Here is a 15,867-nt window from a genome sequence, read left to right as displayed (position 1 = left end):
TCCGTGTGACAGTATTTTTGTAAAAGTTAATCCAAATTCCAGTATTTTTGTAAGTTTCCCAAAAAAATTGTGTAAACTTTATACTGTTATTAGACGGTTCTTTTTTAGTTGTTCCATTGTTATTTTTAGTTTTTCTGTTTTGTGTTCTATTGTTGTTTTATAAAAATACAGTATTTTTGAAAAAAATTCTATGTGACAATATTTTTGTAAAAGTTAACCCAAATTCTAATATTTTTGTAAGTTTTCCTTTATTTTAGAGATAATTAAAAAAAAAATCACACAAAAATAACAAAAAAAGAAAAAAAAATACAAAATTATGATTAATTTTTACGGTTTTTAAATTTTATTTACTTAAAATACAGTGTTTTTAATGTATTTTTATATTGTATTCTTATTATTTTATTATTGATTTTTATTATTTATATTTTTTATGTTGTTTTGATGTTATTTTCATGTGATTTTTTTGTTGTGCTATGTTCATATCTAGTGCAGCTGCATGATGGTGTTACTAAATCCTTTTAGTATTTCTCTAAAACTCCCTGTAAACACTCTTGAATGATTATTTGCTTTGCATTGTCATGACCTATTATACTACACTTTTAATGATTGATTATTCTTAGTTGGCGTGAGCACTCAAAAGCTACAATTGTACTTCACTAAATATAGAATATGGTTACTCAAATGCATAACCCCAAAATGACCATAGATTATTCACCTTTAATTTGGTTGCTCATATCTGTAGCAAATTAGCAACCAAACACCAACTACTATTCACTACCTTTCATGAGAAGGACACCACTATTAATATTATCTTTTATTTCAGCTTTGAACATTACAAGCAATGATTATAATGAACTCTGCAGATTTTGGAGCACATTCTTATCTTATTTCACCAAATTTGACCATTCTCTTCTTTACTTTTAGTAATAAAAATATAAGGACACGATTTTGTTCCGTTAGTGTACTTTAGAGGGATGTATTCTGTGATGTACGGCAACCGTTAGATGGGGTAATTATTTGATTTGAGGGTTGGAGTTGATCTAGGGGTAATTAAGGTTAAAAAATGGTAATGTACCCTGAGACCCATTATTACGTACCCTGGGACCCATAAATAAATTCACACACATTATTACGTACCCTGGGACTCACCTGTCGTACAACGCAATACATTTCGTGTTTTACTTTTCGGGACACAAAATCGACTGCCTAAAAATATATTGAGATGCATGTTTTCTTATTCAAAAACTCATACCAAATCTATGTTAATAAAACTTAATTGAGAATTTGAAAAAACATACATATGATTTTATTTTATCATAATAGTTTCATTGAAAAATTTGGGTATGTTTTTTACACAAATTTAGAGCATGTTGGGACAAAAGTAAAGGAAGAAAGAAAAACATTTGATGTGTATTAGGTATGATGATGAGTAAAGTAGAATTTGGAGGGTAGGGCCAACTCCCTTCATATGACTTTGAATCTTCCCAAAGAAGAACATATTTTCCTTAGACATAAAGGGTTAATGATGATCACAAGTGAAAAATAAAATATAATTTTTTAACATGTGCTTGTTATTACAAAATTCAACTCAAACTAAGACAAATTATAGAAAAACAGTAACAATTGCAAATGCAATCATACCACTGCAAATAGTGCACCTTCTAATGTCATCATTTTAACTTTGAGTTGATGAAGTAAAAGAAGAAGAAGATGAAGAAAAAAGTCATTGCATTTTGCATGTGTTTACTTACAAATAATCATTCAAAGATGGGTCCAAAGTCTAAAAGAAGCCCTTCTATTTTTTTCTTTTTTCATTATGAAAATTATTGTATACATAATTTTATAACATTCTTTCTTCTTTTGAGCTATCCCAATCAACTCAAAAGAAGTGTTTGTACTATCAACACAAAATAAAATCATATCATTAGTAGAAACAAAGTAAAAATGAAATATCATGATTAATTGGACCAATTTAAGCGATATTTTTTTTTGTTTGATTGGTACTTAAAATATATAATGATAATGACCACACCAAATTAGTTGACTTAATTAAAACCTTAGAAAAATATTTTGCAGCACAACGTGCTTTTAATTTTTTTACGATAATAATGATGATAATACCATATCCGATTTAGGATCCTATTGATTTCTTAGCTTTTAGTTTTAATAAATAAATTTATCTATAGTGTCTCACCAAATTTAGTAAGCATTGTAAACCATACTATTTTTTTTTTAAGTTTTTAACAATTAGATAATACTTAATACGAAAAAAAAATTATATATATTTAGTATCAAAATATTTTTATTATATTAAAAAAATAATAGAATAATATAAAATATAAAATCTGGTGTAATTTTTGGTATTGTGATTAGAGATATCTACTATACCTGTTAATATCTTTTGTAATGACCATAAGGTCTAACTTCAATTTTATTTATAAACGCATTTTTCAAAAAACAAAAAGATTAGAATTGAAAAAAAAAAAATTAATGCTTAAATAGTAATTTTTTGGTGTTGATTTAACACAAAATTTAAGTTTTACAAAATTTTTTGTAATGACCATAAGGTCTAACTTCAATTTTATTTATAAACGCATTTTTCAAAAAAAAAAAGATTAGAATTGAAAAAAAAAAATTAATGCTTAAATAGTAATTTTTTGGTGTTGATTTAACACAAAATTTAAGTTTTACTATTAGAGATGACTTAAGGCACTCCCAATAACTCAAGTACTATTTTTTCTCTAAAAATATTTTAATAGTATTTAAATTATATTTTATTCTCACGTAAAAAAAATTATATTTTATTCTAATTTTATTAGTATGTATTGTATATACTAGTATATTGTTACGTGCATCGCACGTATACTATGTTTTATATTAAGTATTATATTATGAGTTCGAAAGGAAATAAATGAATCAAAAATAAATAATATTTAATTTAGAGAGATTTAAATAATAAATTTAAATTCAACTTTTATGTCCAGTAAAAACATATTGGAAACGATAATAATAAGGTTATAATATATGTTGCATTTGTTCCCGTTCTTAAAATAATAGCAGCAAGAATATCTTTGACCTGGAAAAACAAATATTACAAAATTAATAATAATAAGGTTATAATATATGTAAGTTAATCGTAAATATTATTTAATTTTTTGGGTTTAATTATTGGGTTTATTTTTTGAAATTTGAATTTAGCCGTGTAAAAAAATTTCAAAAATGGTTGTTAGAGAGATAGGTGGGTAAGATAGGCACTTTTAATATATAAAGATATTAAAAAAATAAATTATTTAAATAATAGAGAGAAAAAATAGAGAAGTCGTAAAAGTGTGTTATAAATAAAAAAAGTTTTATGTGATTTATTTTAAATGATAGAGTAGAGAAATTGTTGAGAGTCCTCTAAGAATTTTTAAATAAAAGTTAAACAAGTTTTTTTTTTTTTTTTTGATTTAATTTTTTTTTGGAGAAGTTATAAATATGTTTTTATTCAAAGAAAAACCATATAACCTTTCTAGTAAATTGATTTTGCTAGCAATTGATGGTTTTAAGTATAATTCTTCCAACTTGCTCCCAATTTGCTCTAAATTGATCGTGTAATAGGCCATCTCCTTCATTCATGCTTTTTCTCTGGTTTCTTCTCGGCCAAAAGTTTCTTATTGGATACCTTATGGTCAATCGAATTTTTCCAATTCGAATCTCTCCATTGATGACATTTAAAGTTTCTTCAAGAATTACAGTGGAAAGAATCTTGATTTTGCGTTCTTGATCGATTACCAAGCTCTGATTTGTGGAAAAATTACTACTAGTGGTGCGAAATCAAATTAACCAAACTTTAAACAATCAAACAATTAGAGGAGAAAAACAGGGATGAACAATATTCAAAACTAGAAATGGAAACAAAGCAAAAAATGATAAAATCAGCACCAAATCTCCTTTATTGATTGAGTAAGAATAAGTACAATACATTCGAGAAGATTTTTTGATGATTCTCTCAAAGCGTTTCAACTCTCACACTCTTACCTAAGAATCTTTTTTATCTACAGAAGATTATTCATACAGAACCCAACCCCAATCTCTCTCTTTTCTATGTACTTTTCTCTTTCTTCCTTTCAAACTTTCAATGTTCTCTCTCTCTCGACTCAATGTGATCGTCGTGTCTGAAATAATAAGTATTAATGGTATTTATAAGCTTAGAATCAAGATTTTAAAGTCGGTGGCTGCAGTTAAGTTGTTAAGTTAGTTAGGACTTAACAAACTGTGTTATGAGCGAGATCTCCATGTCAACTTAAGTATAAGTGCTTTTGAGAGCGTATACGAGAACTTCTAGAATCAAGGAACAAAGCACTATTCCACAACATATAAATAAGAATTGCAAGCAATTGCACGAGCAACCTTATTTGCTAATTACTTAACAAAGATAACAATCACATTCTTTAACAAAGATAAAAACCTGTTACAATCAGCAATGATCAATCCATATGGAGAAAAACATACGAGTCTTGCTTCGTAAGGCCAATATCGAAGCGAGGAAATCCGTCTCTAGCACCACCTTTCTCTTTAATCCACCTTTGCTACTACTGGTTCAACCACCCTGTTTAGAGATTTGTCGAGCTTCAATAAGCTGGCCAGAAACATCTCGTGCAACCATACCAGCCCCATAAGAACCTTAGTTAGAGAATAAATCCATTGATCAAAACATAACTAGCATTAATCCATTGATCAAAAGTAGAGTTCGTTAACACGAAACCTTCATTAACAACCGGATTCTTATCATTTCGGATTCTCCAAATTGCCCAACAAAACATACCCACTTCTTGAACAACATGCTTAGAATTATGACTATAGAAACATCCAATATAGCCAAGACGCAAAACACTTAGTAGATAATAGAAGAGTTCATAAATTAGTGATATATGGATATGGATGAATCATGTAGTAGTAGTGAAACTATTTGGTTGAATTTTTTTTCATTTCCAATTTAGACGTAGGGAACAGTGAATCATCATCAGCATGAGAAAGAAGAAATTATGGATTACAGCTCTGCTTTATAAATTTTGAACTTTATAATATAAAAGTGTGACATAAATGGGACCCAAGGCGAGTAGATTATGATCGTGTGAGGTAGGGCCTACGATTGATGATGGTGGAGTCGTCTTCCTCCGTTTCCTTTACGAACATCCACAACCGAAGGTTCATGAGAATCGCACACCTGAGTCTTGAACTTACACCCAAATCTTCTCGTCAACGATCCTCTCCACCCTTTCACCAACGAACCACCGTTACCGCCGCCTTCTTCTCCGACCGGCCCGGTCTTATCGATCTTCTCGATCACTTTTCTCATCGTCGAACACTCTCTTTCCAGTTGGTGCACTCGCGTCCTCATGCTATCCATGTCCAATCGAAGCACCTGATTCTCTCTCACCGCCGCTCTCCACGTGTTGGTCACTACTCCTCCTCCGTCGTGAGCCACCGCTCGCGGTAGCTGATGATCTTCTTCGACGACTTCGTTTTCGTTGTCTTCGTCTACTTCTTCAGCCTCTTCTTGTTCTCTTCGTAGAACAGATGGCCTTCCGGCGTCGGTTTGTGCGGCTTCCACGGCGATTAGATTCTCTGCGATTGCGTGGCGGAGCTGGAGCTGTTCGAAGAACAGAACCTGAACCACCGCGCGAAGTGGTAGTCGTTCGTTCTGAGCCGCGTGCGTGCACGCTTCCAATGTGAGTTTCTGGCAATCTAAAACTGAGCTGATCCTTTCGCGATCGGAATCCGATGTCGATGGATGAGACTAACGAAAATAAAATCATAATAATAAATCAGAATTCGAGCAAAATTTGCATAGCTTTGAATGACTATACATACTTGTATGTATATACGTATATATATGTATATATACCTTGAGATAAACATCTACGGCTCTGTATAGACCGTCATGGAAAAGTCTGGCCTGATCTGGTAGAGACATAGCTAGATTGAAAAACCTTTCAGGTTTCAAATTCGCATCTGAGGCGATTTCCGATAAATAACCGTCAATTAATTTTCCGACGAGCATTAACGCTGGTGATCTGATGTCGTCACATTCATCAGCTTCGTCTTCATCTTCAATTCTATCTGTATTTCTGTGTTGTAATCCTTCCAAGAAGTGATTTAATATTCTCTCGACGCAATCAACGTCGTAAAGAGTCTCGTTCAGATAAGAGTAGCTTGGGATTAGAAGATCGTCGAGAGTGGCTTGCTCCAGTTGCGAACCGAGCTTCTTCTCCAATGTCGATTTACTAGTTTCTGAAATGTTTAATATATTTGCCGTTCTTAGCAAGCCGAACAAAAACCTAGTGGCGGTGGAAGATCTGCTAGAGCTCTTCTCTAATGGCAGATTCGAAATTACGGTCTCCAAAAGCTCTTTCTGTTCGTTCTCTGAAACTATCAAAGAAGACGATGACGTGGACGATGATGGCTTCCGATTCGTACGCGAAATTCCAGGAATACATTTTTTGGCGTAATGAATCAAACAGCTCTCGATCATGTCAGGGCTTAGATCTCGATCTTTCATGGCAGAGATTAAGCGTTTGAAGAATGGTAAACTCAATATAGCAAGCTCTTCCAACCATGAATCTGCATTGGTTGCTCTAGCGAGTCCTTTTCTCCTCCTATTGGTCTCAATCCCATTCCACAAATTCTGGTTCGAAGAATCTCGGCCGCCGTTAGTGGCACCAACTCCGTCATTTACCGGCCAACCGAACAGAGTAGGATCAGCGGAGGAAGCTCTAGAAGCGATTGAGTTAATGCACCTCTGTGAAATCCCTAAATTCTCCGCCATAGGCATTAACCTCTCACATGATTTCAGAGCTTTAATGGAGTCCTTCAAACTTTTGAGCACGGATTGGGAGAAGAACCTCTCTGTCTTCGAAATGAGATTGTCCTCAGAATACTCCTCCGTCATATCCAGAAATTCACCGGCGCAGCGAAGAGGAGCAACATTGAAAGCGGTCAAGTCAATCTTGACGCCATAAGAGAACTTCGCTGCTAACTCAAAAGTCTCCGAACCGCCGGGGAAGTCGGAGAGGACTATGTGGCAATGGACTTCCTCGATTTCGTCGACACCACCGGCGCCGACTTCTTCTTCGTCCTCATCTCCTGGTTCGGCGGCGGCGGCGGAGGTAGAAGTTTGGTCTTTAGTAGAAGAAAAAGCAATAGGATTCTTCTCTTGCTCGGTAATCAGGTCGTGAAGCCTTCGACTTTTCGACATCAATGGAAACTGAACCATAAAAAAAGATAACACTTAGTTCAACCGTTTTTTAAGAAATTGCAGTATGGTTTCAATGGAGGAAACTAACCTTGTGGAGATGAAATGTCATTTCATTGACTTCAACTACAACGTCACTTGGCAACCCAGTAGTGCAAAACCTGTAAAAAAAAACCAAATATGATTATGGGTGGGTTTAGAGCAGAAGGAGAAGAAGAAAGTGCAAAGAGTCTTGGTGTTACCATGCTTGGCCTTTGGTGGTGCCCGGTTTCTCAGGTGCTGCCATTTTCTCGGGAATAAGCTTCTTCAAGTTCTAGACTTTCTACTACTGAAGAAAACCCTTTTCAGAAAACTAGACAACCAGATCCATGAAATACCCAGTGGTGACTGGTGAGTGTTCTATCTCTTTCTCTCTCTCTCTCTGTTTCTTTCTTTGTTTTTCTTTCTCTGTCTTATGTAAATTTTAGATAGGAGAGTAGAGTAGGGAAAACCAAGAATATTAGGATGGAGGCTTGTTTGAGTGTGAGTGAGTGTAAGGTAGGTAGAATGAATGAATGAATGAATTTCCCTTCTCTCACTCCAACATCACATTAACAAAGACAGTACATGAAAATTGTTTTTATTGTGGTTTAGTAGAAGAAAACTAGGTGAAAGAAAGAAAGTGTAAGGGTTTTGAAAGAGAGGGTAGGAATCCAAAATATTTGAGAGAAGACAAATAGAGCTTGAACAAATATCGAAAAAGGAGATCATATGATCATGTTTCTTTTTATTATTTTTCCATTTTTTTCCTTTTGAAACCGATTCAGTATCTAACCCACTCCAGCAATGACACACACATTCTCTCTCTCCCTCTTTTCTCTTCTTGCCTCAAAGAAAGGAAATTGGGACTATCATCATAAAGAGGGTGTGTTACTCAAAGAATAATTTTAAATTTTTGCTTTTAAATATTATTAAAACCCACCATCACAATCATCCATATATCACCCATTATTAACCAAAAACGCATTGTATGCCAACTGGGGTCTCATTGCTTTTTTGAGAGTTAAAATAATTGAATTTTATAATTGCATTTGCGTTTCATAATTCTACTACTATTCAATATTGTTTGATTTTCTCCTTCAAAAAGAAAAGAAAAATCATTTGCTTTAGTCAAAACTCTTGGCTCTGCTTAATACATAAATGTACATTTATTTGGGGGGGAAATGTGTCCTAGTCCCTACCCCCCACATAATGCATTACATTAGACTAAGGTTCATAATAATAAGAATATGATGAATCTTACACATTTAAGACTAATAATTACGATTTGATTATAAATAATTGCATACCATTACCTTTAGGAAACATCTGAAAGTCTAGAGGAGAAAAAGCTATAGGTTAGGGTAGGTCCTAAAGCATTAAGAATTGGTAATTTTTGCCACAGGCCCACATGACCAACCAGTCAATTTTGTAGTCTTTTATTTATTTATTTATTTAAATGTCAATTTTGTAGTCTTTAAACTTAGAAGGTTTATCATTACTTCGGCCAACATGGTTCATACTTATAGAGCTGTGTGGAAATTAATGCTCATGTTCATCTACCATAGGATTAGGAGCTTAGGAATTTCTTGAGTTATGTTTTTCACACACACATTCAAATTCAGTAGTGACAAAGGTATGGAATTCCTATGCAACTTTAATGCGTGCATCTATCTACCCTCGCCCCATTATTAACTTGCATTTATTTATGGGCTGTTTTAATGGTTGACAGAGTATGGCAGGTTACGCACACACACCATTTCGTACAAATTCAAATTCAGACTTGAGAACTTTGAACTGTTCAAATCTAAAATTTTAAAGGATACAATATGTTATCAAATTATAAGACTATATTATATTGAAAAGGAAAAAGATATTGGTTAGATATAGTACTAGTATAGCAGTGTTGTTGGTAAATGCCATACACAACGGCTAACAGAAAACAAACAAACCCCACTTTGCCTCGAAACTGAATTTTCTGATCTATTAAATATTGACTTGAGATGAATTTGGAAGAAGGGAAATCATTCTAGCAAGGTACTAATTGTTGTAAGTTGTAACTCAAATCCCTTTTTCGTAAAAGAAAAGTTTACTGCCATTCATATTTGGTTTGGTGACTAATCATTAGACAGTAGTGTATATACTAAATATTCTATCATTATATAAAATTAAAGGCAAGGATGGGCAGGTTTCGTTGGCACAACTGCTGAGACAACAAAATGCCAATGCCAAACAGTATGAATCCAAAACATTTCTTAAAGTCAGAACTTCATATTGGCTACAATATGGTAGAGTGGGTTACATTGTTTATTTGGTTAAAACCCATGTTTAGCAATCTCTTAGGGAGCTCCCCAAATCACAAAATCAAACTTTATCAGATTCCATTTAACACAACTCCATCTAATTTCGAATTTTCCCTCTCTGGCTCTTAACATCAAAAACTATAGCCCCTTTTATAAATAATATTACAAGTGGGTTTGAAAAGAAAGAGAGCACAAAAACCATAGCAAATTGAAAAGGAATCATCCAAAAGTACAAAAATAACCCATGACTGACTTAAGTGAGCCCTTACCAAGCTAGCACAATATTTAGAGAGGAATTTGATTCTTTTAATTAACAATTAATGAATCCGTACAGTGGCAAATACAAGTTTGGTTTGGTCAATGGGTGTTGACCATAAGCCTGCATTTACATTATTAAAATATGACTAATCTTCTAGACATGATTAAAGGCATAATTAATAATGAAAGTAGTATTCAACTAAAAACATCCCTCTCTTAATTATTTTATGGATAGGTCTTCCCTTCCAGTCCCACCATCAGTCTTAAGATAACAACTCTTAACAAGCATCCAAGGGATGCCACCCCTACCTGCACAAACAAACATCAATCATCTATCTTCAATAATAAACAACCTCCCAAAATTCAAGAACTGTATATATGCTTTGATTTGAAGTTTTCTACTTCTAGGATAAAACTTCATTCCAATCATAAAAATAAATATTTATTGCAAATTTTGTTTTCCTTATAATAAACTGATTTCTTTGTAATATCATTTTTTTAGAGATAAATAAAATATATATCAGTTGGTCAATAGAATACATAATCTATTACAACAAAATAATGCTCGCAAAGCAAAATAGATTATACTCATTCAAGTTCCTTTGATTTATTCCAATTTATGTCATTCAATTTTATTTCATTCCTACGCTACATTTTTTTTTTCACTCTAAACCAAAAACATAATTTCACATACATAAATTTAATTGAAAAACACATGAAAAAACTAGCATAACTCAAGATAAATAGTGTGCACAATTTAAATGTATTCCAATCATTACTTCCATAAGTATAACTCAAGATAAAGAATAGTTAGTAAGAATTGAACATGTAACAACTAGCATTTGCATCTTAATTAATCACATATATCATGAGTGAATTTTCATTTTTTATTACCAAAATGGAGGGGTCATTTGGAAGTAGTAGTAGCAGTAGTAGTAGTGGTGGTAGTAGATGTCTTTGTAGAAGGTGAGCCATCAGTGGCTACAACAACTCCTGGCCAAGCCCTGCATTGACAATGTTTTCCCTTTTCAATTTGTTTGTACACAGAAGGAAGGTGCTGACCACACCCACCCCAGCTGTATTTTTTGCACCTTTGGCATTCAACTTTGTAGCACATTTTTTTTACTTACAATTGACTTATTATGAATTACCTCTGCTTGGTTTGGTTTGGTTTAGTTATAAAGCAATTTCCCACATTGATATAATCGTCTAATCTTTGTGTTTATTAACACCTAGTACTGTACTGTCCTAGAGTCTGTCAAAGGAATCGATTAGCTTAGTTTTTCACTTCATGAAATTGTTATCAGAAAATGACACTTCATGAATTTGTGTCTTAACCCTTGTGCTATAGTTTCTTGATTGGATCTTCTGGAACAAGAATAAAATAGAGAAAGGAAAATTCTTTATTTAAAAGCAACGTGAACCTTTTGTCATGTATTGTTTATTTGGAGATAAAAGAAAGAATGAAAAAAGTAACTAGGAACTAGGAGTTGAGTTCAAGTTCATTGTTTATAAATTGAGAATGTAACTAATTTGGTTTGGATCCAATCGAGTACTACCAATACCAACTCTTATAAAATATTTCCTCTTGAATAACGCTTCTTTTTGCAAAATAAATAAATAAAGATAAAACGTCATGGTCGGCTTGTAGTGGAACCTAATGAAATGAAGAAGACAAATGTTTAATTTAATAAGAGTTTTCTTCATTAAATGATACTCACTTTCAATTCTTTGTAAGCTATTCCAACGTAGAAAGAAGAGATTTGGTTTTTTACTTTTTGGTAGAGTAATGCTAACCATACAATGCAAAAGAAAAAAAAAATCTTAACGTGTACAATTGATTGTTTGTATGTAAATTGTAAGTATCCTTGTCACTACATGTTTGAATATTGACACAAGAATTCCACACCAAATTTGGTGACATAATTTTATTGAGCTATAGTGACAAGACTCCATTCTATTTGTATTTATACACTTCGTGAGAATCATCACCTCATCCAATGCTCTTTCGCCACATGTCTTGATCAAAATATCCAATTACTTCTCATATATTGTATATATATTTCCTATTGAAGTTCACCAATTCTATGTAAAATGCATGAAAATGATAAAGAACAATAATTGATATAGAAAATATATAATATTAATAATCACGTTATGCACCATCTCGTCTAGACTCCAACGCCTAACCAAGTCATTATATTAATATATGAGAAATGTAAAGCACTAAGAACGATTTTAAATAATTATTTGAAGAAGAATTAGTGCTATTTTCCTTAGCTTTTATTTAAAGGGCTGTTTGTGAAGATCGATGATTCCACAAAGCCAGGCAAATTATCTAATGTTGTAACAACCTGTTTTAGAATAAGTAACACTAACACCCAACTTTGCTAAACAAGGAACGCTTTACTTTACAGCCTATTTTACAATTTATTTAAATACCCACGCTAGAATAAAAAACAAGAGTAGAAAAGAAACGAATATAGAACAACTCTACCAGCATAATTCTATATTAAAATTTCATAATATTCACACCAAATCTTCTTTCTACTAAGAATCATTCCCACTCATATCAATCTATTAATCTCCCCTACAGTTTTCTTAAGAGCAGGTAAAAATAAACTGTAAATAAACAAATAAAATATATATATATATATAAGCATGCATTTGTAAATCCATTACCTCAATATTAGAAATGTTAAAAGTTGTACCACCGCATAAAAGTTAGTAAAGAAATTTAACAGAATCAGAACATTTATACTCAGGTTTCTTCATTCGCACACAATATAGAATCCTAGACCTTGAAGAGAAGCTGTCATTACTTTTTATCTTCTTCAGAATCTAATGCTGGTTTCTTGGTTGGGTTCGGGTCTGCTGTGATCACCATTCGCTTTACTCCTCTTCCTACCACTCCAAGATGTGTGACCCCAGTAGAAGACCCACTAGCTTGAGTAGTAGAAATAGTTGGAGAGTCGAAATTCCCATTGTTCTTAGAGAAGCTCATGGTGGAAGAGTCTGGCAGCACAGATGAAGATGCATTCTTCTCGCCTGCTTTAGAATTGGCAGCTGCGATTCCTAGAATTTCAGAAAGAATCGATTTCGGGTTTGATACCAGTTGTTGCAAATCTTCGAGCTGCAAAAAAAAACATTAAATGATTAATTTGAAAACTTTCAACAAGAAATATTTATTTTCTAATTCAATTTAGAGCTATACCTTCTTTTCTAGATCACCAGCAAGACCGGTTAGTGTTTCAATCTCTGCCTGTTTGTCTGTATCAGAAGTGGATGATGAGGATGTTGATTCAGATACACTATTTGCTTGGTTTTTCAGCCGCTGTGTCCGGGCCTGGCAAACAGATATAGCCTTTTGGCAGTATTGCATGGCTTCTTGAGGCTGAGAACCAATCTCCAAACACAAACATATCCGAAAATTTCTAAATTACCCCAGTTAGGGATTTAAGTTGAAAATTGAAATCATGTGTACAGCATCATTAATAGAATATAGCTAAATAGACTTAGAATGGAATGTCAGCAATAGCTGATCAAAGGCCTATAAACAACATAGTATTTTGAGTAACAGTGTCCTATCATGGAAAGGATACAATTCAGCTATATGTCGGCTGTCAGGTTCAACCAAGCGTTCCAACATGGATAGTGCTTTCTGGTAGTCACTAAGAGATGTTTCAATGTCCTCTACAAAGAGAACACAAATAATTCATGTTTAAAACAATTAAAGGCTCTGGAAGAGATCACCCAAAAAATTAATTAAGTATTCAGCAAGTCAAATATTTAAGTTAAAAAGAAAAAAATATGAATAAGCATAAAGGCACACCTCTTTCAAGTGCAACTTCTGCCAAAGTTGATAATATGTCAACTTTCAGCATCGTGTCACCGGACTGTTTCTCAGCAATTGCTCTAGCAACATCTAACATCTTCCAGGCCAAATCAAGGTCTGATTCATCTTCATCTGCTTCGGCTTCAGCTTCAGCCAGGTCCTCGGCATCACTGCCCCCATCAGCGCCCTCCTCATTATTTTCATTGGAAACTGGCTCATAAGATAACAACGAAAAAAGTAAGAAAATGTGAACATTTAAAGCATAATTGCAACCTTAGGCAGGTGCAAAAACATCTGAAATGGGAGTTTGTAAGATAAAATATCAACAGATGTAACCAACAACAAACGATCAAGCATACACCCACCTTCTTTAGCTGCTTCTCCTTCTTGATTATCTGCTGGCGCAGAATCTTCTCCATTACTTGAAGCAGAAGCCACTGAAGATTCCCCATTTGAGACATTCTTAGCAGATTCATCTTTAGCAGACTCTTGTTGAGATTCAACTCCTTTCTTGGGTACAGAACCCAGGGGATCAGCCTCCTCTTGAGCTTTGTAAAGCAAAGCACATCCATATTTATAGTAAGTTTTGATACACTCAGGAGAAAGCTCACCAAAGCGTCCAACCCTGAGTTTTTGCAAAATTATCACCAACAAGTACTCCTAAGTCCTAAAAAATGATGGGATATATGACAGGAAGTAAAATATAAAGTTTCCTAAAGAAATTAAGTCATATATATATCACCAAATTTAAACACAAAAACCCACAGAAGCATTTTCATACATGATGAGATTGAGAACAGATTGGGTTTAAAACAAACCTACTATGAGATATGAAACAATTTTTTAAATGTTTAGATAACCAAACAGTAAAATAAATAGTTTCGTAAGGAAATTAAGTCATATGAAAGCAGAAATTAAAGTCATATATATGTCACCAAATTTAAACACAACAACCCACTGAAGCATTTTTCATGCAGGATAAGATTGAGCACAGATTGGGTTTAAAAACAAATCCACTGCAGCATATGAAACAAGCATCATCAGCTCAGAGATAAATCAAAGCTCAGCACCCATTACTGCTAGATAACCAAACAGTAAAAAAAATAGTTTCCTAAAGAAATTAGTTCATATGAAAGCAGAAATAAAGTCATATATATGTCACCAAATTTAAACACAAAACCCACTTAAGCATTTTTCATACAGGATGAGATTGAGCACAAATTGGGTTTAAAAACAAAAACCCACTACAACATATGAAACAAGCATCAGCTCATAATGTTTAAATAACTAAACAGAAAAAATGTGAAAAAACAAATGTAACCTGATTTTTCATAATGTATTTGCTCAATAGAAAATGTAATACATAAAGATCTAAACACAGTTTCTAAACCTCATATACATAAATCGGTGAAAAAAAAAAAAATCAGCTCAAATACTTAATAAAATAAAATGAGCAAACTTCATGAAATTACGTGAAATGTTCCTATTTTTAATAACTAAGAAGAAAAAAAAAATGGAACCTGATTTCTAGGGCACGGCTGAAGCACTCGGCAGCCTCGCTGTAATCAGAATCTTTGAGGGCGTTGGAACCCTTCTCCATAAACTCATCGGCCAACTGGAGTGAATTCTTTGATCCTTCGCCGGAGTTAACGCCAGGAGTGTCGTGAACTGCGGCGGCACCGTTGTTGCAAGTAGACTCGGCTCCTCCTTGAGTGATAGATTCAATGGTGGCCTCGTTAGAAGGCTGAGTTTTAAGGACATTAATGGGTGGAGTATTATCTACCTCCGTTATAGAGGATTCAGACACTGGAGCTTCTTCAACTTCAACCATGGCTTCCCACTTCTTTGCTTCTCTTCTTTCTTCTGTTATTTTTTTGTAAGGAAAAACCCTCTCTTTTGGGGCACAAAAGGTAAATAATAAAGTTGTGAAATTACATAAACTACCCTTGTAATTTACATTTCTTTCATAAATATCCTCGTCTCACTCTACTAATTATATTTTACTCCTTTTTTTAGAACTGAAAAATAAAATTTTAGTCCGTCTTACACTCTAATTATAATTTCATATTTAGAATTTTCAAAAATAAGTTTGAATTTTTTTTAACATAGATTAGAATATTAGAGATTTTATTTTCAATATTGTAAATTATTTAAAAATTTACAGAATTAATATTGTAACTATAACGATAACTACTATGAAAAAAAATTAAAAAAAG

At 33.2% G+C, this 15,867-nt stretch overlaps 2 protein-coding genes across 2 annotated transcripts; both read right to left on the bottom strand.

Annotated features, from left to right (window-relative positions):
- Positions 1-4,950: 4,950 nt before the first annotated feature.
- On the bottom strand, positions 4,951-8,227 carry LOC115712791 (BTB/POZ domain-containing protein At5g66560). Its single transcript, XM_030641153.2, has 4 exons — positions 7,480-8,227; positions 7,329-7,398; positions 5,891-7,249; positions 4,951-5,782 (listed from the first exon to the last, which is right to left on the bottom strand). The coding sequence occupies exons 1-4, from the start codon at positions 7,521-7,523 to the stop codon at positions 5,129-5,131; spliced, it is 2,127 nt and encodes a 708-aa protein (XP_030497013.2). The 5' UTR covers positions 7,524-8,227; the 3' UTR covers positions 4,951-5,128.
- A 4,255-nt stretch (positions 8,228-12,482) lies between these two features.
- On the bottom strand, positions 12,483-15,579 carry LOC115712894 (uncharacterized). The gene is made up of 6 exons (XM_030641310.2): positions 15,172-15,579; positions 14,017-14,276; positions 13,649-13,861; positions 13,419-13,509; positions 13,031-13,250; positions 12,483-12,949 (listed from the first exon to the last, which is right to left on the bottom strand). The coding sequence occupies exons 1-6, from the start codon at positions 15,480-15,482 to the stop codon at positions 12,635-12,637; spliced, it is 1,410 nt and encodes a 469-aa protein (XP_030497170.1). The 5' UTR covers positions 15,483-15,579; the 3' UTR covers positions 12,483-12,634.
- Between the last annotated feature and the right edge of the window lie 288 nt (positions 15,580-15,867).

Source organism: Cannabis sativa, chromosome 4, assembly GCF_029168945.1.
Source record: "Cannabis sativa cultivar Pink pepper isolate KNU-18-1 chromosome 4, ASM2916894v1, whole genome shotgun sequence".
Taxonomy (NCBI): Eukaryota; Viridiplantae; Streptophyta; class Magnoliopsida; order Rosales; family Cannabaceae; genus Cannabis; species Cannabis sativa.
This window is presented reverse-complemented; position numbering and strand designations above follow the sequence as displayed.